Below are 23,034 nucleotides of genomic sequence, written 5' to 3' on the forward strand. Positions count from 1 at the left end.
TCAGAACACACCCCGTCCTGGACCAGGCCCCACACGGCCGCCCACCCGGGTCGAGCTGCATCCCCCGAGATGTCCCAGGACCCCAGCGATGCCTCCCCAGCCCGCAGCTCTCCTGGCCACCCGACAGGTGGATGTGGCCTGTCCGTCCCGGCCCCTGAGGACAAAGATGCCCAGGAAACGACCCTGGTAGTCACCAGGCTTGGTGTCAGACGGTCTGTGGGTTTGGACAGATACGTAATGATGTGTGTCCACCGTTATGGGTCGTGCAGAGGAGTTTCACTGCCCTGAAGCCCCCGTGCTCCGTCTGTCCATCTGTCCCCATCCATCCCCCTGGGACACTGGTCCCGTCACTGTCCCCTAGCTCATCCCTTCCAGCGGGTCCCCTGTGGGGTCACACAGGATGGAGCCTTTGTCTCCCGTCCATCGTCCTCACAGCCTCACTCATGTCTCAGAGTCCTGCAGGCCCCTCTCCCGTTCCTCCTCTGCCTTCCCCGTCCCTCGGCCCCGTTGCATCCTCCTGCCCCACTACCCCAATGTCCGCCAGGACCTGGGTCAGCCTCCAAGTGCTCCAAACAGACAGACCGGGCCACGTGCGACAGCGAGAGGCAACAGTAAGATCAGGGGCCGTGTGACCCACGGTGGGCGTGGGCCCAGGGGCAGGAGTCCTGCAAGCTGTTCAGACCCAGAGCCACACGCAGGACGGCCGCCCAGCACCACGCGGGCTCCCAGGGTGGAGCAGACTTCTATGCTGAGGGCGCAAACCTCGATGGGGCTGTCCCCGGGGCAGCAGCGGCTCCCCACGCCTCCCCGGCCAGCACAGTCCTGGCACTCATTGGGCGCCGGGCTTCCACGTATGACAGGCTGCACCTGCTCATTCACTCTGTTTCCCTCCTTCCCTGTGAACCTTTGGGAAGAGATGCCCTCAGTGCAGCCTGAGAAAGTGGCGGGTCCTCCCCTGCAGGCCCACAGCCCCCGCAAGGTGGCCTTACAGCTGGTCCCACGAGGCGGCAGTGTGGACGTGCCACCCGAGAGCCGGGCTGGGCTGAGGGGGCGGCCGCGCGTCCCCATGCTAGCACTGACTGGAGGGTGCTGGTGCATCAGTGCCCCCTCATGGCTCCGGGAGCGCCCCTGCCGTGACGCACGGGGCCAGCGGGCCAGGGTGAGAGCCCAGGGGCGGCAGACAAGCAGTCACAGAACCGCCCAGCACAGGTTCACGAGCTCAGAGGACGGGCTCAGCTCTGAATCCGGGTGGCTGGTTACGTGGCACAGCTCAAGCTGCCCGGTGCAGCACCCAACAGTGAGCGCCCACAGCAGAGGAGGTGGACAGGGAACCAGCAGAAACCCAGCAAACCGGTCAGGTCCCCACTGTGGAGTCGCCAGGTCAGGTGAAACAACCACTGCAATCCCGCTTCCCCAGTTTCTGTTGGAAACTCTGCAGCTGGTGCCAGGACATACGAGCCAAGTCCAGTAGTGACGGCTGGATAAAAACTGACCTAACTTCTTCAACTAAAACATGGCTAGGGGCCGGCCCCGTGGCACAGTGGTTAGGGTTTTGCATGCTCCCCTTCAGCGGCCTGGGGTTTGCAGGTTCAGATCCTGGGTGTGGACCTAGACCACTCAGCAGCCATGCCGACAGTGTTTGTAGGTAGAGGCGTCGCACATACGAAACAGAGGAAAGTGGACACGGATGTTAGCTCAGGGCCAATCTTCCTCAAGCAAAAGAAAAAGGAAGTTGGGCACAGATGTTAGCTCAGGGATAATCTTCCTCACCAAAAAAAAGAGGAAGATTGGAAACAGATGTTTGCTCAGGGCCAATCTTCCTCAGCAAAAAAAAAAGTTACAAACCAGAAATCTTAATACAAATAGACAAAGAAAATTTTTCCTAATTTGTCCATTCCTCAATAAACTTCGGGGAAAGATTAATAGTTCTTCAAACTCTCAAAGGTCATTTACGAGCGAGAGAGGGAGACAGAGAGAGGAACTAGTAGGCATGGAGCGTCTTGGGACGGGGAGGGAGGAAACCGCGGGACTGGACTGGCCGCCGAAGTGAGGCCACTTTCCAGCTGGAGAACTTCAGCCCCACCGTGTGACGACTCTGACAGCCACACCCCGTGGGAGCGCTCGCTCAGGAACGTGGTCCCTCAGCACCTGGACTGACAACACATCCCTGATTTTCTGACCGTGTGGGAACAGCCCAGGCCCCTGTGCTCCCGACGCCCGAGCCACGGGCCGGTCAGAAGACACGGTCATGAGAAGCAGAGGGAGCCTGCTGCCGTAGGGGTGGGGGGCAGCGGCTCTCTGGGAACACGCTTGTGAAAAACCTGCACGTGCACAGCGCCCACGGCTCAGGGCCCGGGGCCCAGGCTGGGCACCTCTGAGGCCTGGCCTCCTTCCCAGGGGTAAGTTCCTGGGTGGCAACACGGACAAGACACCTCCTCCCGACTCCAGGCTCGTCCTGTAATTCTCGAAGCCCGGAGCCAACCGTTGGCCAGAAAACTAAGAGGTGATTTATTTCCTGTAATTGACTGTAAATAAAATAAAACAGCTATTCCCAAAAACCGGCTCAGAGGCCCGTATAGAGTGCACTGTGTTCAGTCAACCGCCAGGGGGGAGGAAGAGGCACCCCAGGCCGGCCCGCAGCCCCGGCTCTGGTTGCATCTCCCGGCTCCCTGGCTCCTGAAAAGGACAAGGCGGCCAGGCCACAGGGTCTGCAAGGCCGGCTGGGGTATGCGAGGAGCGAGGGGACGTCCTCATTCCTGTGTGGCTCTGAGCACTCATTACAGCGCCCGCGACGGCTTCCTGCTGGACTGACGCACTTTATGAAGTCTGGTCCTGAGTTTCCAAGTTTACCTTCCAAAAACGATTTCTGAATTGCACTGTGATGCAAAAATGCCGTCTGCAGACAGGAAGGTTTTTTTGTTTGTTTTTGTGAGGAAGATTAGCCCTGAGCTAACATCCGTTGCCAATCTTTCTCTTTTTTCCCTTGAGGGAGACTGGCCCTGAGCCCATCCGTGCCCATGAATCCGGGCCACCAAAGTAGAGCATGAGGAAATTTAACCACTAGGCCACAGGGCCGGCCACCAGGACAGGAAGTCTGTGACATTTGTTCAGACTTGCTCTGTGGTCTAGGATGCGACACCCAGGACAATACCTTCCAAAAATGAAGGTGAGACCTCCACTTGCAGATAAAACAGAGGGATGGAGACCAGAATTACCGCCCGGGCTAAACTTCATAAGGCACCTTAAGGAGTAAACGATAGCAATCTTGCACACACTCCTGCAGAAAACAGAGCGGGGGACATGATTCCCAACTCATTTTACGAGGCCAGCGCTACCACGACCCCAAAGCCAAAGACATGGACACGAGAAACCAGGCGGATCTCCCCCTGACCGCACACAGGTCTCACAAAGACGTCAGCAGTCAGAACCCAGCAGCACACGAAAGAGACTATTAACTGTGATCAAGTGGGTTTATCCGAGGAAGCGAGGCGGGTTTAACACCCAAAACCAACCCACAAAACGCCACATCACTGGCCACAAGATTAGAAGGAACGTGACTTTTCATGTTAAGTGTTCTCAACAACCTAGGACCATCAGGTAACCTCCTCGAGCTGGTGAAGAGCGTCTACAGAAAAACTCATAACCAATATCATCCTTGACGAAGACTAGATGGTCTCTACCCAAGACGGGACACAGGGAGGCTGTCTGCTCTCGGCACGTCCACGATCCCAGCCACAGCGCTCAGGCAAGAAAAAGAAGTTACAGGGGCTGGCCTGGTGGCGTAGTGGTTAAGTTCGCATGTTCCACTTCAGCAGCCTGGGCTTCACTGGTTTGGATCCTGGGTATGGACCTATGCATTTTTCATCAAGCCATGCTGTGGAGGTGTTCCAGATACAAAATAGAGGAGGATGGGCACAGACGTTCGCCCAGAGCCAATCTTCCTCAGCAAAAAAAAGAAAAGAAAAGAAAAAGCAAAAAGAAGTTCCAGGCATACAGACCGGGAGGGAAGCAGTAAGAGAGTTTTTATTCCCATATATGGAAAATCCTCAGCATCTCTGATTGACTACTAGAACTAACATGTGAGGTCAACAAGTTCACAGGATACAAGACTAAAAAGATAAATCAGTAGTGCTTCTAGAACTAAGACGACAATTCCATTCACAGTAGCATCGAACAGAACAGCACACTCCGGGAAGGCTGCCCAGCGAAGAGAAAACACTGCTGAGAAAAACAACAGACTCCAAAACGAGAGTCGCTCCTGCTGGAGGCCTGGAGGAGCAGGGCTGCTTCCGAGGATGAACGGGTCGGGTCGAGACAATGGCTATTGAAACCTCAGCAGGCTTTACGTAAAGCTGGACAGGAGGATCCCAAAAAGCGCGTGGAATGCAGAGACCCTCCACCTCGGGAGTCCACCCGAGAGAAAGGGAAACGCAGGTCCTCATGCAGACTCACTCACGAGGGCCCCCGGCAGGATTAACAGACAGCTCGAAACGGGAAATGAGCCCAGGTTCATCGACGGGGAGACAAGTGCGGCAGCGCCACCCATGGACCCGCCCAGGCAAGAAGGAAAGACAGACCGAGCCCTGAAAGTCGGGGAGCCTCACAGTCTGCCACTTAGATGGGAATGCAGCTGGCACGGACCCGCTCCTCAGTGCAGAAGACGTCGCTGAAGGACGTGGAACAGCCGACACCGGGGGCTGCGCTGAGGGTCTCTGCACATCGTGGACACAGGGGCCCACCCTGCACCGGATGAGCTCCCTGACCAGGCAGGTGCTCCACAGCAGGACAGGCGGCTGACGTGCAGCCATCGTCTGTGGCTGCTGGAGAGGCAAGTGCCTCGGCCCAGGCGTCCGCCTCGGGGAAGCCTCAGAGCCCTGTGGCGGCAGGCCCGATGAGGGGCCCCGACAGCCAGCGTCTCCCCACAGAAGGCTAAGGGACGGCAGAGACGCCGATGCAAATACAGCCTCTGGAAAGCAAAGTCGACTATCTGCAACAGTAAATTGACAGCGTCCAGCAATTTCAACGCTGCATGTATGTCCTGTAGAGTTAGGAAGGACTGCCTTAAACACGCATGGTGCACACACACCAAGACGCGACGATGGCCCCACAGTGGACCTGGGACCTTCAAACATCACCTCCTGACGGGGCCCCTACACCCCACCTCCCGATGAGGCCCTGCACCCCGCTCAGCCGGGCTGGCCCAGGCCGGTCCTGTGCTCCCTGGCGGCTGCTCCAGTGGCCCCTGCCCAGGTCTCAAGCACCCGCACCGCCCTCACACCTTCCTCCCACCAAGCTTGCAGGGCCGCCCCTCCCTCTCCTGCCCACTGCCCCACATCGCGCGCACCTACGTCCTCACTGTCCCTCCCAGCTGGCCTAACCCAGGGGTTCACTCCTCCTCCCAGGAGCGTTGAGGCCGCACGGACCACTAGCACGTGGGTCATAGGAAAGGCTCAGGCCTCTCCTCCCACAGCCTGAGGCGCAGCGCTGGAAGCAGACCAGGGAGGCGAAGAGCGAGGACAGGGCGGCGACCAGGCTTGTACCACGGGAGCTTGGAGTCCATGAGGGCGGCTCCTCGTCCCCAGTTCTCCCCCCGCTTCCAGGAGAAGGTCCATGCTCATGGCTGGGCTCAGGGCCCTCACACAGGGGCACACAGACCACCTCACAGCCCTTAGAGCACTGACCTTGTGTTCCTATAAAATCACCAAATCACAGAAAGCTGGAAGGGAGGCCTGGAACAGATTTGCCCTCAGGAGGAACCAACCAGACCCCAGGAACACGTTAGGGATGCAAATCCCACACACCACCCCAGACCCCAAAACTGAAACTCTGGAAGGGGCTCAGCCAGCTGTTTTCACATCCATCCATCCACCCATCCTCAGGGCCCGCCCATCAGGCTGTCCTAACAGGCCTCACATCTGTCCATCCATCCTCATGGCCCTCCATCCATCCGTCCACCTGTCCTCAGGGCCCTCTGGGGGATTCTGACGCTCTCCCAGGTGGAGAGCCGCTGCCAGGTCCTGGGGTGGCCACGAGGACCTCATCACGTGCCCCAAGCACCTCACATGCTCACAACACAGCACGAGACCCTACAGCTCTCTCTGCCGGGACCTTTTCCAAGAATGCGCTGCTTCTATACACTAACAACGAACTAGCAGAGAGAGAACTCAAGAATACAACCCCATTGACAATCGCAACAAAAAGCATAAAATACCTACGAATAAATTTAACCAAGGAGGTGAAAGACTGTACACTGAATAGCGTAACACATTGTTGAAAGAAACCGATAGTGACAGAAAGAGATGGAAAGAGATTCTGTGCTCATGGATTGGAAGAACAAACATGGTTAAAATGTCCATAGTACCCAAAGCAATCTACAGATTCAGTGCAATCCCTATCAGAATCCCAATGACATTCTTCACAGAAACAGAATAAAGAACCTTAAAATTCACACGGAACAAAAGACCCCAAATAGTCAAAACAATCCTGACAAAAAAGAAGAGAGCTAGAGGCATGACGATCCCTGACTTCAAAATCTACTACCAAGCTATCGTGATCAAAACAGCATGGTACTGTCACAAAACACACAAAGGGATCAATGGAATAGAACTGACAGCCCAGAAATAAAACTGCACACCTAGGGACAGCTAATCTCTGACACAGGAGCTGAGAACATGGAGAAAGGAGAGTCTCCTCAATAAACGGTGCTGGGAAATCTGGACCGCCACATGCAAAAGAATGCAAGTAGGCCATTATCTTTCGCCATAAATTAACTCAAAATGGATCAAAGACTTGAAGGTAAGACCTGAAACCACAAAACTCCTAGAAGAAAACACAGGCAGCACGCTCTTTGACATCGGTCTTAGCAGCATGCCTTTGAATATCATGTCTCTTCAGGCAAGACAAACAAAAGAAACAATAACCAAATGGGACTACGTCAGACTAAAGAGCTTCTGCAAGGCAAAGGAAACCACGAACAAAACGAAAAGACAACCCACCGACTGGGAGAAAATATTTGCAAATCATATATCTGACAAGGGGTTAACCTCTAAAATAAATAAAGAAGTCCCAAAACTGAACTACAAAAAAAAAAACAACCCAATCAAAAGACAGGCAGAGGATCTGAACAGAGATTTCTCCAAAGATATACAGGTGCCAACAGGCACATGAAAAGATGCTCATCATCACTAATCATCAGGGAAATGCAAATCAAAACTACAATGAGATATCACCTTACACCTGTCAGAATGGCTATAATTAACAGGACGAGAAATAACCAATGTTGGAGAGCATGTGGAGAAAAGGGAACCCTCATCCACTGCTGGTGGGAATGCAAACTGGAGCAGCCACTATGGAAAACAGCATGGAGATTTCTCAAAAAATTAAAAATAGAAATACGGTATGATCCAGCCATCCCACTACTGGGTATCTATCCAAAGAACTTGAAATCAGCAATTCAAACAGAGCCATGCGCCCCTATGTTCATCGCAGCATTATTCACAATAGTCAGGATGTGAAAGCAACCCAAGTGCCCACTGACCCATGACCGGATAAAGAAGATGTGGTGTAGATGTACAATGGACTACTACTCAGCCGTAAAAAAGACAAAATCGTCCCCTTCTCAACAACACGGATGGACCTTGGGGGTGTTATGTTAAGCGAAATAAGACAGACAGAGGAAAACAAACACCATACGACTTCACTCATATGTGGAAGATTAACTAACGCATGGACAAAGAGAAGAGAAGAGTGGTTAGCAAGGGGAAGGCGTTGGGGGGGAAGAGGTGGGCGGTGGGCAAAGGGACACATATGTATGGTGATGGATGAAAGCTCGACTATTGGTGGTGAGCGTGATGCCGTCTACACAGAAACTGAAATATAATCATGTACACCTGAAGTTACACAATGTTGTAACCCCAACAAAATAACTCTAAAAAAAAGAAATATATAATAAATGCTCTTGAAAGATTCTGAAAGCCTCTGTTAGTCTGGCCCCAACCTGAGCCCTTCCCACAATATTGCCTCGATTACTGATAAAATTGATGTAAAAACCAGTAAAACAAACTTAAATCTTAGGCAGTCATATCAGGAAACGAGGGCAGAGTGAGGGGAGTGTCTGGTTTTATCTAAAGGAATTGGTCTCTAAAATCCTTGGAAGACATATTTGCTGAAAGAGGTGGTATCTGAGTCCCTGCTGACTCGGACCTCCGACTGCCCCAGCGCCCACATCACCTGGGCCTCTGCTGGGGATTGTCCTCTGCGACGGGGGAGCCCGACCCCACCTCCCTCCTCTGCTCTGTTCAGATGCCCCCTCACCCCACACAGGGGACTAGCTGGACCGGGGAGCCCGTCTCTGGGCTGCAGGGAAAGGCCAGGCTGAGGATACGCCAGGGTTAGGGAGCCCACAGGTGCTCTCTAGCCATGCCCTCAACCTTCGTAAGCCAGGACTCACCCACACGACACAGAGGAACCAGGACCCCTGACCCAGGGAGGGGCCGGAACCCACCCGGAGCCAGGTCAGCACCCCCAACACGGGGAGGGGCCGGAACCCACCCAGAGCCGGGTCAGGACCACTAACCGAGGACTTCCTGAAGGTGCACAGGCTCTTTTGAGCTGGAAACAAAGGAAGGCGCGTGGGGGGACGAGATACGCAGAGAGCACCCGGCTTCTCCTCACTCCTGATTCCCAGGGTCCCGGGGGGTCTGCAGGGCTGAAGGAGGGGACCCCTGCTGGGTCTGCTCCCCGGTAGAGCCTGAGAGCTGGTCCAGGACCCTGGCCCTTCCCACTGCTCCCAAGGAGGGGGGACTCAATGACTCTCACCCACTTCCTATAAGTTCTTAAAAAACAAAAAAACGATTGAGGACCTTTCTCATAGCATCTTATGTACGAACATTACTCTGAAATTAATTTCCCATGTCTTGGAGCGAAACACGTGGAAGTGTATGGAAGAACGTGGCAGAAACTGTATCTGTCAATAGCACCCTGAATGCTTCAAGAATGTCAGATTTTACAGCCACACCTTATTTAGTGATGCTTGTAACAGAGGAAAGCTTCCTGTCACCCACACACATTAGCACAGCTCTTAACAGGGTCCTCAAAGGGTAATGGCTCTTCTCTCAAACATACGAACCGAAGACACTCTGAAACTCTACAGGCTAACAGAAGGTTAAGAATTTTTATTACCGTTCTCCCCTGATGTAGCTGCTCCACGTTCCCTCCCACCACAGAGCAACAGCTACATGTTACTCCTACTTAATGACTAGAAATTGAGCTTAAAATTATTAGTAACTAAAATTAATTTATATTTAAATGTAGTTGCATTGAATAAAAATGTTTGCATTACAAAGAGATTTTTCCATTTCTTCCAAAAGCCCCCAAATTCCAAAGTGCACATTTAAGTCGATATGGACCTGCTTTCCCATCGGATGTTTTTGAAGCCTGGGTTCATGGGAAGAAGGTTGTGGGGACGTGTGCAATTGTAGGGGAACTGGGCTCTGTCCCGGCCATCGTTCTGAACTAGTTACTGGGTGCAAGACGGAGTTAAGAACCTGCATTTCACCACAGCATCCTTTCTTGGTTCTCCTTTAAATACGAAAGTCGGATGCCACACATCAGCAGGAACACAGGGCTGAGTCCCGAGATGGGGTCAAGGAGAAGGGAACGTGGACGGTCCACCGAGGCACCCCGGCCTGAACCTTGACCTTTTCCCTCCCAGGTCATCACTGGGTGATGAAGTGTGTGGAGAAGCAGCTCATCCACATTAAGCTCTCGGTTCCCTCTGCAAGAACTTACTTTAAAAAGCACACTAGGGGGGTTGGCCCGGCAGTGTAGTGGTTGAGTTTGTGTGCTCTGCTTTGGGGGCCTGGGGTTCGCAGGTTCGGATCCCAGGTGCAGACCTACACCACTCGTCACCACCTGTGGCAGCAACCCACACAGAAAATAGAGGAAGACTGGCACGGATGTTAGCTCAGGGACAATCTTCTTCAGCAAAAAAAAAAAAAAAAAAAAAGCATGCTAAGGGTTTCACAAGCCTAACATCCTGGTTGGTATCACTGGCCTCACACTGGCCTCAGTGTGCACTCTCTGCTCCCCAACTACCATTTTCCCTCCATAAAGACGGGAAGGAGACCTTCCAAGTGCCCCTTCACAGAAGACATCTGCCAAACACAGAAAGCCCCGCCTCCACCATGACCTCCTGGGGTGGGGGACACCCAACAGCAACCCCAGCGCGAATTATGAGTCATTTTCGGGTGTATTGTGGATGCACCCTGCCCTGTTTTCACGGGGGACGTGCCTCCTAGGACTGTTCGCTGGGGACCTAAACAGGGTGACGACGGAAAGGCCTGTCCAGGCGGCTCACGCTCAGTCCTGTGTCCGCGCCCTTGAGAACGTTTTCCTAACTGTGACAATCTCTTCCTTGGGCCCCCGGGCCCGCCCTCCCTGGCAGAGTCTGCAGCTGGGGATGGAGTTTTGCAAACACTGCTTTAGGGAGAGTATAGGAACAAGCTCTCATCATTTCGTCCCGACAGGTCCTCCCGGATTACGCGCGTCTCAAAATTCAGCCAAAGCAGGCCACACACTCCGAAAACATCAAGACGTGTTTCAGGGCGACTTCGGGTGCCAGACAAGGTGGACCACTGCTTACTGACCACTCGGGGACGTTTAAGGGGAAATCACGGGGTCAACCTCAAGAGAGGCTCCTCGCGCTGACTCAGTCTCTCTGGTCTGGGAAACCGCGAACCAGAGGGACCTTTCATTCCGTCCTGCCTCCGCCGGCAATTCCTGCTGACTCCATCATTCACACCCATGTAGTCCCCCACCGCTGACCAGCTCAAGCCCCTGCACCCCGGTCTATCTCAGTGCCCCCACCCTGCAGATGCCCAAGCAGCCAGCCACGGAACCAAGCACAGACTCCTCAGCCCCAATTCCGTGTCCCCTGTTCCTGCCATCACGTCACAGTCCCAGCTCAGCAGTGTGCCTCCCGCCATCCGACTGCTCTGCTCTGAGCGGGACTCCACGTGTGATCTTCTCAGCATCTGAACATCTGTCCACGGAAGGTCCTCCCTTTGCCCCCTGCCCTGCCCCCCAAATTCAGTGCACTCCCCAAACCCCACAACTCACTCCCTCCACATGTCTGTCTCCAAGTAGAACCGGACCCCTCCCTGCTCTGAATGCTCAGGCTGGCTTGCGGCTCACTGCCTGCTGTGCAAAGATCCTTTCCACGTGCACCCAAGCTGCCCTCCTTGCACAGAGCTGACCCGCAAATATCCTCAGTCCTAAGGGGATTCTCGCAAAGGCAGGGATCACGAAACGCAAGATTTGCCTTCCTGCATCTGAAACACATTTAATGACACAGCGAGCAGCTCTCGCAGTAAGACATGGACACGCCCAGTAAGATGCCATCGGGGGAGGGAGGAAACTGCCACTGCTGGGGCATGCTCTCTGGTCCCCAGCCCTCCTCGCAGATCTGGTTGCCTCAGTGCAACGAGGGATCCGGGTGAGACTTTGAGAAGCGTCAGGCTTCCGTGCCCATGGGTCCCGGGGCCACGTGTCCCTGTGGGGCCAGCCCAGCCTCCTCCTGGGCACGTCTGAGGGTCTCACGCAGGGGGTCTGGGAGGGAGCTTCCCATTCTCCTCGGGGACTGACTTTTGAGAAAATGCCCTAGATCCCTTAGAATGTGTCAGAAACCACCCAGAATTCAGAGCCAAACGTGCCCTTAGCGGCCGGTCCGCTTCAGTTGGGAAACCAGTGGACTGACTGCCACGCGCAGCCTCGCTTCATCACGCGCTCAGTGATGCTGCTGGGATGCTGGCTCCAGCTGGAAGACGGCACAAGTTCCAGTATTTCCCGGTTTAGGAGAATTCCAGGTGTGCAATGTGAACCGACCGCCTGTCAGCAACACTTTGTTATGGGGACACAGTATCAAACGTCAGAAGGGACTTCTTACACGGCTGTCCAGCTCGACTGTCGACAGATTAGGGACAAAAGCAGACTAAGCAGGGACAAAACCTCTAGGTTCAAGGCGAGGAGGAGAAACCGCTGCCAAGTGGCTCAAACCAACCCGGAGAACTCGAAACAAACTGCAAGATCACGCCCAGCTGGCACTTTTGGGAATGTAGGGTTTCTTGGGGGAAACAGACCGAAGGCGACCGCGTGGCCACGCCTGACACCCGGCCACCAGCTTCGGCCACCACCCAGCCTCGACCCGAGTCACCTGGGCAGGTGTGAGCATAAGGAAGGGTCACTTACTCCTCTGGCCCCTGCGGACCGACGAGGCCCGCGCGCGTGCGGCGCGGCCCTGGGGCTCGAGGCGGCGCCCAGCGGGAGCGCGGGGAGCGCGGGGACCCCCGGGCCGTGGCTGGCGCGCGGCCTGCAGGCGGCGCCCGGGGCGGCCCACGGGAGCGCGGGCTGGTGGGCGTCCCCGGCGCCGTGCTCGGGGCCCGCGGGGGCGCGGATGCGCCGCAGGCCGTCCTGCAGCATCGCCTGCGTGCTGCTCTCGCTGAGCCAGCGCAGGAACAGCTCGTCCACCTTCATCTTCAGCACCGGCTGCAGCACCTTGCCGGGCGGCATCTCGCGCTGCCCCGCTCCCCGACGAGGGGCCCCGCCGCTGGCACCGCGTGCCCGCCTGCCCGGGGCCAAGGTCGGCCCGGGGACCGAGGCCTGCAGACCCCGGAGCGGAGGAGGGCGGGGCTCGGCGGGGTCCGGGGAAGGCGGGGGGCGCGGGCCCGGGGTTAGAGGTAGAGGAGGCCCGGCGGGGTCAACCCGGGGCGAAGGCACAGTCCGATTGGCGGGGGTCGCGGGCCCGAGGCCCGGTCCGGCGGGGTTCAGCCCCGGGGTCACGGGTAGAGTCCGGCCCGGCGGGGTCAGCCCGGGGCGAAGGCAAAGTCCGGCCCGGCGGGGGTCAGCCTGGGGTCAGGGGTAGAGTCCGGCCCGGCGGGGGTCGTGGGCCCGAGGTCCAGCCCGGAGTCACGGGTAGAGTCCGGCCCGGCACGGTCAGCCCCGGGCGAAGGCAGAGTCCGGCCCGGCGGGGTCAGCCCCGGGGTCAGAGGTAGAGTCCGGCACGGCGGGGATCGCGGGCCAGAGGTCCGGCCCGGCAGGGTCAGCCCGGGGCGAAGGCAAAGTCCGGCCCGGCGGGGGTCAGCCCGGGGTCAGGGGTAGAGTCCGGCCCGGCGGGGGTCGCGGGCCCGAGGTCCGGTCCGGAGTCACGGGTAGAGTCCGGCCCGGCGGGGGTCAGCCCGGGGTCAGGGGTAGAGTCCGGCCCGGCGGGGGTCGCGGGCCCGAGGTCCGGCCCGGAGTCACGGGTAGAGTCCGGCCCGGCGGGGTCAGCCCCGGGGTCAGGGATAGAGGCGGCCCGGCGGGAGTGAGCCCGAGGCGAAGGCACAGTCCAGTCGGCGGGGGTCGCTGGCCCGAGGTCCGGCCCGGAGTCACGGGTAGAGTCCGGCCCGGCGGGGTCAGCCCCAGGGTCACGGGTAGACTCCGGTCCGGAGGGCGTCCGCGGAGACGGCGGCGCCTCGGGGCCGCAGGCGCTCTGGGTCCGGCCCTCGGCGAGGCCGGCAGCGCTCCGGGCAGCTTCAAAACGGGCGCGCCGGCCGCGCCCCCAAAGATGGTCGCCTACGTCGCGCGTCACCGCGACGCGTGACGTCATCACGGCGGCGCACGTCGCCACGCACATCTCCCTGCTTGGAGAGGCGGCGGGCTGCCGGGGCCTTGCTGCGGGGACCTGCCGGGGGGCTTTGGTGGGGTCGGGCAGCGTCCGGGAGCTGGGCGAGGTCGGGGACGGGGGAGGGCGGCTGCCCCACTCGAGGATTTTCTGCTTTTAGGCCTTTTTAGGGGTGCGGCCCACGCCGGCGAGGCGACCTTGCAGCCACGGGGATGCGAGCATGCGCGCTGCGTGCTCGCCGGGGGTGGGTGGGGGGGAGGCAGCTGGCCAGGGGGTCGAGCATGCGCAGTGCGTGTCCGCCGAGAGCGAAGCGGAGGCCCGGCGGCGTGGAAGGGGGACGGCAAGAGAGCATGCGCCGTACGTGCCCGCCGGGAGCGGCCGGGCATGCGCAGTGCGTGCCCGCTGAGCGCCGGAGCGAGCATGCGCGCTGCGGAGCCCGGGGAAGCAGTTTTTAGTTAAAACTGGTGACTTGAGACCGCCGAGGGCCCCGTTGACGTTAATTTTATTTATCAACCAATAATGATGGCTTGGGGGTGTGCGACTACTTTAAGCGCTGGCCTTTGAGGATGAGAATGAACTGCATTTATAATTGCAAAAATAATAAATCTCTTGGAGGTGAAATGACTGACTTAAATGACCTTTGGCCCCCTGGCTCCCTTATTTCAGTTTCTGCTTTTAACAGCATCGATAAATCGTGCCCACTGCGCACATGCACCTCTTTCCTTTATGTCTTCACCTTTTTTTTTTTTTTGGTAAGATATTTTCTTTTTCTCCATTGAGTTTATTTAAAAAGTGGTTGGGTTTGCTGCCAGTCGGGGGTAATTCCGAGGTCTTAAGAGCCGGGTTCTCCTACTTGCCTGCAGTATAAATATAGCTGGACTCGCCAGATCGCTTTCTTTCTTGAGCTATGGTTTTATTTTGTGCGTCCAGCGATTGCCGCCTGGGTTTGTATTTCTTGACTGGCGATAAAAGCCCGGGTATGCTCGTCGGGCAGGAATTCTGCAAAGTTCTTTCTACTAATTGGGAAGCAGACGCTGGTGTGTGCGAGGCTGTCGTTTCTGGAGAGCCATAAATCTTGGTACAGATCTCTGAGTTTATCGCCTACAGACATCTTGTCAAAGAACAAATGAGCTTTTCACTCGGGGTCTTTCAATGAGCGGCCGGGCGCTGCTCCATTCATCCGTGTGGTTTGGGGGCAGAGGCCTTTGGCGAGCGCTTGCACAAGACGGCTTTTATACACCAGGGCACGGCGGGGAGGCTGAAGGTGGATCTTTGTGCCGAGGCCAACGGGACAGAAATAAACGGCGGGATGGACACAGAATGCACCTTCAGTCTGTGCTGGCGGGACGGAGATCCGGCCCTGGGAGCACAAAGGGCCGCTGTGAGGCCCAGGGGCCTGGGATGTGCACGGCCCGCCCCCAGACGGGACCAGGAGGCTGCTGATGGCAGGAATGGAAGCTCTGAGCGTCCCATCCGTCTTCCAGGGGTGGCCAGAGGGATGGGGGTGGGGACAAGGAGGGTGCAGGGGGCCAGGAAGGTTCTGGAGGACGGTGCATGAGATGAGGGCGGGGGAAAGGGGAAGCTGGGTGGGCTTGTTATCCAGGGATGGCTGTCCCTTTTCTGAGCCCACCTGAGCCCAGGTGGCTCGTGCGGCTGCAGCCCAGGTGGCCCCTCAAAGCTGGTCACACGGCTGCAGCTGCTCAAAAAGGCAACATGTCCCCTCCGTCCCATCCCTCGGAAGCACAGTCTTTCCCCCGAGCCGCAGGTGGCCGACTGCACGCTCCGACCTGGGAAGCGAAGACGCCCCAGAGAACGCGCCCTGTGAGCTCGCTTGTCCTGGGCTGACCCTAACGCGGCACATACGTGGCTTGTGCAGCTAGACTTCAAAAGAGGATCAAGTTTATATCTGCCACGTGTGTTCCGCCTCAGGGGGTCTCTTTCTTCTCTGTTTAATCCGTGTTTCTGTCATGAAAACGGACTCCGGAATAGCCACGAACGTGCGCGTGTTTGATTTCAACTCATTTCCTCCCCAGAGAGCCGAGGAGAGAGGAGTTCAATAAAGCACCGTGTCTGGGTTCTTTTCTGATGATGCTGTTTACGAATTCCGCCTGCGTGACCTTCCCGTCCCCTGTTTTTATTTGCGTCTCTTTATTGCTGATGGATTTCCTTTGCAACATTTGGTTTCGTTTGTCGCCTGATGAGACTTCCTTTCGCACGATTTTAAAGTGGGGGGATCTGCTCTTTTCACCGTGCCGAACCTCGAAACGTCCCAGGACGTGGGACGGGCGTGTGCGAGCCCACCGGCCGTGGAGTTCCGGTGCTGAAGGCTGCATATTGCGTTGTTGTCGCTGGAATGTCTCCTTTGAACCACGGTCACCCCTGCACCCCATTCCTTCTGGGTCTCATGCATCTCAGACCCCCGCCCACCGCTTTCCCCTTGATTAGAACCAGAGTGTTTCTCGGTGCTGGGTTTCCAGCGAGAGCACCGAGGCTCCAACGGCCTTTGAAGGTTTTTTTCAGCAAAGACGGTTTTATGGTCATTCCTCATGTGCCAGGGTTTCGCTGCAGCCAGGACAAAAAGGGAGGGAAAAACCCATTAAAAGTTTTCTATCTAAGCTGCCGCATTTTAAGTAAAACGCCACGGGACCTGGCAATTGATGAAAATAATTTTGTTAGCCCCCATTTCGAAAGCTTTAAAGGAAGAATTAAGTGTGTCGAACAAAAGAGGAAAAAGGAAGCTAATTCACAGCCGTTCTAACCAAACTAAAGAAAAGAAAAATCCTACATGATAAAAAGAAAAAAAGATCCAGGGGGGTCTTCAAATGTAACCTTTTATGGAGGTTCTGCGTGCGCGTGGTTTTTTACTGTTTACGATGAACGTTTTCGGACGTGGCTTATTTTCTTGGTTCGATAGCCCAGTTTTAATCGCTGGCTTGTGGGGGCTCCGGAGGTCAGAGGTCGTGGGTCTGTGTGGTACCCGTCCACGAAATTCTGCCCCTTTGTAGGTTCTGGGTCTGCTTCTTATTGTTTTTGTACAGCTTTGGGCCGAACGCTTGTGATGACCTGTGACTTCTCGCAATCCGCTTGCCCGTCTCGATCAGTCTCTTTTAATCGACCTAGAAATTATTTATTGTGCTGGAATGCAGCGTAATTAAACTGGTGGCTATTGGGTCTTCTGAGTGTGCGTTACAAGCCCGGGGACATAGATAAATAACAGGCAGGTCGCGATCTCAAAGATTTCCTGGTCTAATGGGGTGGGAGAGGGCAATTAGATAATTAGATAATTCAGTAATTCAAAGTGCGGTTACACAGTCCGATGTGGAAGGTTTGTGATAGAGCGACAAATATAGGAAGAAATGACAGACCGAGGGAGGGAGCATCACCTCGTAGAGACCGTGCCGTTGAAGCCGAGATTTTAAGGATGATTAATGCTGGAAAGCAGGGTGCATGGCAGACACACACAGCAGAGGCAGCTGGTTTGGAAGACGGTGTGAGTTTCTATTGCGAGGGCATCCGTGTCGGGCAAACATGTTCCGAGTTTCCCGTGTGCACGGTAAACGAAATCAGGAGGCTGGAAAAATAGGGATCCGCATTACGTTGGGGGGAAACCTGTGATAAAACTTGTTTGCAATACGTTGGAGGCGGGAAGTGTGCCCAGCAGCCCCGGATGAGTTCAGACAAGAACGGGGCAGATACAAGCAGATTTTTGGAAGAATATCGGACAGCCCGGAAAGGGCACGGGTGGAAAATGAGTGGCAGGGTTTTGTAAGCCGTCGGAAGTGCCCGTTACCACACGGCCTGGGGAGAAGACCCAGTGCGGGTTTAGTTTTTATTTTTCTTTTCTTTTCTTTTTTTTTTTCTTTTGAGGAAGATTAGTCTTGAGCCAACATCTGCTGCCAATCCTCCTCTTTTTTTTTTTTTTGCTGAGGAAGACTGGCCCTGAGCTAACATCCATGCCCATCTTCCTCTACTTTATATGTGGGACGCCTACCACAGCATGGCTTTTGCCAAGCGGTGCCATGTCCACACCCGGGATCTGAACCCTCGAACCCCAGGCCACCGAAGCAGAACGTGTGCACTGAACTGCTGCACCACCGGGCCAGCCCCCCAGTGCAGGTTTCATCCCCTTGGTGAAGACAGGTGAGAGAATTGAGATGGACAGTGGGCCGTGGTGGAGATGCACCACTGAGAATAAAGGGTTGTTATCTTACCCGCTGCGTTTGGAGATGGTTGTTGCACACTGTTCACTGACTGACTCATAAAATGCAGAGCCGTTGAAGGTTTCCAAGCCAGGGAATGAAATGACCCAGTAAGTCGGGGGCAGTGAAGAGGAAGATCAGTTTCGGGCATGAGCGTCTAGACGGCCGTGAGGGCAGTACTGGGACCTCAGAGGGTGCGTTCATGCCTGGGACTCATGGACACAAACTCAGGGGCTTCAAACAACATGTGTTCTCCAGCACTTCTGGGGTCAGAAGTCCAAAGTCGGACTCTGTGGGGTAAAGTCAAGCTGTCGGGGGGCTGGGTCCTTCGGGGGCTCCAGCGGGGGGTCCCGTCACTCGCCCGTTCCAGCTGCTGGAGGCCCCTGCGTTCCTGGGCTCCTGGCTGCCCCCTCTGTGTTCACAGCTCGTTGCTCCAACCTCTGCTTCTGTCATCTCGTGCCCGTCTCCCCTTCTGTCCTCAGGTCTCCCTCATGAAGGAGCTTTGCGATGACATTGGGCTTCCCCACCTCCTCAGGACGGTCTCCCCACCGCAAGAACCCAGATCTAATAACGTCTGCGAAGTCTCTTTTACTGTTGGTGTTAATTTGCCACAACAAAGGACCCCAGACGCGGCCGCTCAAACCCCTGATGGTCTCAAGTCCTGGAGGCTGGACGTCCGAGATCCAGGTGTGGGCAGGGCTGGATCCTCCTGAGGCCTCCCTCCTTGGTGTGTAGACGCATCTTCTCCCCGTGTCCTCACGTGGTCGTCCCTCTGTGCGTGTCTGTGTCCTCATCTCCTCTTCTCATCAGGATCCCAGTCCTGTTGCATCAGGACCCGCCCTCATGTCCTCATTTCACCTCCATCCCCTCCTTAAAGACCCATCTCCAAATCCCGGCATGTGCCAAGGTCCTGGGGTCAGGGCTCCAACATATGGATTTAGAGGACACAATTTAGCCCAGAGCAACCTGTGAATGGGACCTTGTGTGGAAGCAGGGTCTTTGCAGGTGTGATGAAGGGCAGGATGGAGAGGAGGGCTTCCTGGAGGAGGCGGCCCTGAATCAAGGATGGAGAGGAGGGCTTCCTGGAGGAGGCGGCCCTGAATCAAGGATGGAGAGGAGGGCTTCCTGGAGGAGGCGGCCCTGAATCAAGGATGGAGAGGAGGGCTTCCTGGAGGAGGCGGCCCTGAATCAAGGATGGAGAGGAGGGCTTCCTGGAGGAGGCGGCCCTGAATCAAGGATGGAGAGGAGGGCTTCCTGGAGGAGGCGGCCCTGAATCAAGGATGGAGAGGAGGGCTTCCTGGAGGAGGCGGCCCTGAATCCAGGATGGAGAGGAGGGCTTCCTGGAGGAGGCGGCCCTGAATCCAGGGACAGCGTCCTCCTCAGAGACAGAAGAGGAGACGCAGACGCAGAGGAGCAGCCCCGTGAGGACGGAGGCAGAGACGGGAGGGAGGCGGCCACCAGCCCAGGGACCCTGGAGCCCCGGACGCTGGAAGAGGCAGGAGGGACCCTCCCCTGGAGCCTCCGGAGGGAGCGCGGCCCTGCGACCCTTGACCTCAGACTCTGGGCTCCAGGACGGGGGAAGAGGAGACTTGGCTGCAGCATTTAAGGTGCTAATAACGGCAGCGGGACCAGCGACGGGCTCCCGCGCGCCTCTGCCAAGCGCCCCAAAGGGCAGGATGGCCAATGTGGGGTCTCTGTCGCCCGGGGGTGTACGAGGGGGCCTCGAGAGCTCCGTGGCGGGGTCTGACTTTTGCACACGGGCACCGTGCACACATCTCCACCCCTTCTAACTCGACGCGGCTGCTCCCCGACCCGTCGGCAGCCAACCCGCAGCCCCGACAAACCCCTCTTTGTCCCGCACGCTCCCCTCGGCCGCTGGTTCCGAGAAATAAGAGGTAAGTTGAAAAATGCGCCTTTTTTCCACCGTCTTCATCTCTAATTGAATCCTCTCCCGACCCCCCCGCCCCCCGGCTCCCCACGGCGCCGTTTGGCCTGTTTTGATGATCAGGAAAAGAATTCTGTATTTGGGTAATAAAATTTTCTTCGTCGCCGTCAGCAACCTTCAACTCAATTTCCCGTCCCCGGAGACAGTGTCTATTAGAGAATCGAATCGGATTCCTTATTCATAGGGAAAAAGTTCCAATTTAATCTGAATATTCAGCGCTGTGGTCGGGGTGATGGATGGCGCGTGGAAGCGATCCCGGTGGAGGGAATGCAGGCTCGGCGGGCGCCCGCGATGGAAGGAGGTGATGAAGTCGGATCCATCTGCTCACCAAAGTGCAGAGACGCACATTAGGCCGCGCGGACCTGGCTTCTCATTTCCTTCCCGGCTGGAAAAGGCATCAAACGGGGTCACGGATGCAGAATGAACGCACGTGAGGCAGGGAAAAACGCAGCCGCCGTTTAGGCCAACAAATGGGGGCACACGGGGATCTCCGTCCTCGTGAGAGATCGGAGCCGAGGGCACGACGGGGGCTCCGAGGGCGAGAACTTGGGGCTGGAAATGGCCCGATTCGCAGCCTGGAGGGGGAGACGGTGGGAAGCACACAGGGCGACTCCGTGTCTGGCTCCCGGGACGCGGTGGGGTTTGGCGTCCTGAGGGAGGATGGTGCCCGGGGTCCGTGTTTCTCATGAGGAGCCCGTGCGGAGCGGGTTTTCTGAGGGTCTCTGACGTGCCCGGAAGTCGGTTTGTTCGCTGCTCACCCAACGGGAGACGATGGAGACGGAGGAGCAGAGGCCCCAGGCCCTGGGGAGGGACGCGCGCATTTCTCCACTGACAGACGGGAGGCGACCGCAGCCTCCCAGATGCGAAAGGGGGTCGACTCCGTGCTCGTGTGGGCTGGACGGTGCAGCAGACCCCGAGGGGCCCGGACGCGGGACTGGACAGTCAGGACGCAGGGGACCTGGGTGTCAGGGGGACCTCTGCACCCCACCACCCCCCTCTGCTCTCAGACGTGACCTCACGGTGACCTGGACGTGGACGTGGCCCTGGGTGACCTGTGTGACCTCACGGTGACCTGGATGTGGACGTGGCCCTGGGTGACCTCTGTAACCTCACCATGACCTGGTCATGGATGTGGTCCTGGGTGACCTCTGTGACCTCACCGTGACCTGGTCATGGATGTGGTCCTGGATAACCTTTGTGACCTCACCGTGACCTAGTCATGGACGTGGCCCTGGGTGACCTCTGTGACCTCCCAGTGCCCTGGCTGTGGCCCCTGTGACCCCAGCTGCACGCACTTTTTCCTCTGTTCACTGTCTGCCGGCTGTTCCTCACTGGGCGCAGGCGGCGGCCCACCCGTCACACTCCCCTGGGCCAACTCGGGGGCAGGACGGCAGGAGGGGCTGTGCAGGGGCCCGCGCCGTGCTCCCAGCCTCCCTCCTGGGGGTACCGGGTCGCCTCCCGATGGGCCCGCCTTTCAGTGCTGGTCTGTCCCTCCCACGGTCCCCGGGCTCCTCCCGTCTGTGACCCAGAACTCATGTTCGTGCACACGACTGTTCTGCCTTTTCATATTTACACTTTATTTTTTTATTCAGGTAAAATTCACATAACATAAAACTAACCATTTTCAGGTGTACAATTCAGCGGCGTTTGACACAAACCACAACTGCAGCCACCACCTCTGTCTGGTTCTGGAACATTCTCATCATCCCAAAAGGAGACCCTGTCCCCGTGAGCAGTCCCTCCCCAGCCCTCTGCCCCAGCCCCTGGCACCAATAATCCGCTTTCTATCTGCGGATTTGCCTGTTATGGACATTTCCTATCAATGGGATCCTGTGCTGTGTGTCCTTTTGTGTCTGGCTTCTGTCTCTGAGCATCATGTATTCAAGGTCCATCCACATGGAGCTGTGTCAGGGCTTCACTCCTGTTCGGGGCTGCGTAATATTCCACTGTGTGCATGGACCACATTGTGTTCATCCATCACCCATCAGTGCACACTGGGGTCGTTTCTGCTTTGTGCCTGCTATGAATTCTGCTGCTCAGAAACCCCTCTCATCTGAAGGGAAGAGCTCATGCCGCTGTGTCACTACCTTCTCCCTGGTGGCCAAGGCCCTGACTCACCCGCTCTGAGCCTCAGTTTCCTCCTGGGTGTCATCACCTTCATCATAGCCCTCATCACATGGATTCTGATGAGCTGACATGGGACAGTCCTGTTCTGGATCCAGAATGGGGCCTTATTTAGAAGCAGGGTCTTGGCAGCTGTGATGAAGGGAAGGATGGAGAGCAGGGCTTCCTGGAGGAGGCGGCCCTGAATCAAGGATGGAGAGGAGGGCTTCCTGGAGGAGGCGGTCCTGAATCAAGGATGGAGAGGAGGGCTTCCTGGAGGAGGCGGCCCTGAATCAAGGATGGAGAGGAGGGCTTCCTGGAGGAGGCGGCCCTGAATCCAGGATGGAGAGGAGGGCTTCCTGGAGGAGGCGGCCCTGAATCCAGGATGGAGAGGAGGGCTTCCTGGAGGAGGTGGCCCTGAATGCAAGGACAGCGTCCTCCTCAGAGACAGAAGAGGAGACACAGACGCAGAGGAGCAGCCCCGTGAGGATGGAGGCAGAGACAGGAGGGAGGCGGCCACCAGCTGGGGGACCCTGGAGCCCCGGACGCTGGAAGAGGCAGGAGGGACCCCCCCAGGAGCCTCCGGAGGGAGCGCGGCCCTGCCACCTTTGACCTCAGACTCTGGGCTCCAGGATGAGGGAGGGTGTGAGGATCCTGGTGTGGGGTCCTTTGCAGCCCCAGGACCTTTGCACGGCATGAGACTTTGGGAAGTGGAGCTGATGGCTGTGCATGAGCACACGTCTGGGACGATATTATTCGAGAGCACGGTGAGGCATCTTTCAAGACGAGGCTGCCCGGACGCTGGCACGGCCACCAGCTGTGCGGTCCCGAGAAGCCTGTGTGGAAAGAATGTCCTTGCAGAGAACAGCTGAGCCCAAGTCCTGCGCGGGCGGCACCTCGCTGGGGTTATTTTAAGGCCCCTGTTCATGCCCCAGAGGTTACGTCCCACCAATGTCAGGAAATGGCAGCCACGCACGGCATGAGGGCCGCGTTCCCGTCTGGCCCCAGAATCTGAAGTATGTGATCAAGGCCTGACCCTCAGCATGCCAACCCCGTCAGGCACTTCCAGGACACACACGCGCCCGTTCGCGAGGCTCCCGCTGGGTGCAGGGGACCTTCCGGGTTCAGGC

The 23,034-nt window shown here is 57.0% G+C and overlaps 1 protein-coding gene across 1 annotated transcript in view; it reads right to left on the reverse strand.

Moving 5' to 3' along the window:
• The window catches only part of PPP2R3B (protein phosphatase 2 regulatory subunit B''beta), a 52,393-nt gene extending 39,820 nt beyond the window's left edge, over positions 1-12,573 (reverse strand). Inside the window, exon 1 of the mRNA XM_023633853.2 lies at positions 12,247-12,573. Within this exon, the coding sequence (XP_023489621.1) occupies positions 12,247-12,567 (321 nt within the window). The 5' untranslated portion in view covers positions 12,568-12,573. The remainder of the gene's footprint in view (positions 1-12,246) is intronic.
• Positions 12,574-23,034: the final 10,461 nt, after the last annotated feature.

Source organism: Equus caballus, chromosome X, assembly GCF_041296265.1.
Source record: "Equus caballus isolate H_3958 breed thoroughbred chromosome X, TB-T2T, whole genome shotgun sequence".
Taxonomy (NCBI): domain Eukaryota; kingdom Metazoa; phylum Chordata; class Mammalia; order Perissodactyla; family Equidae; genus Equus; species Equus caballus.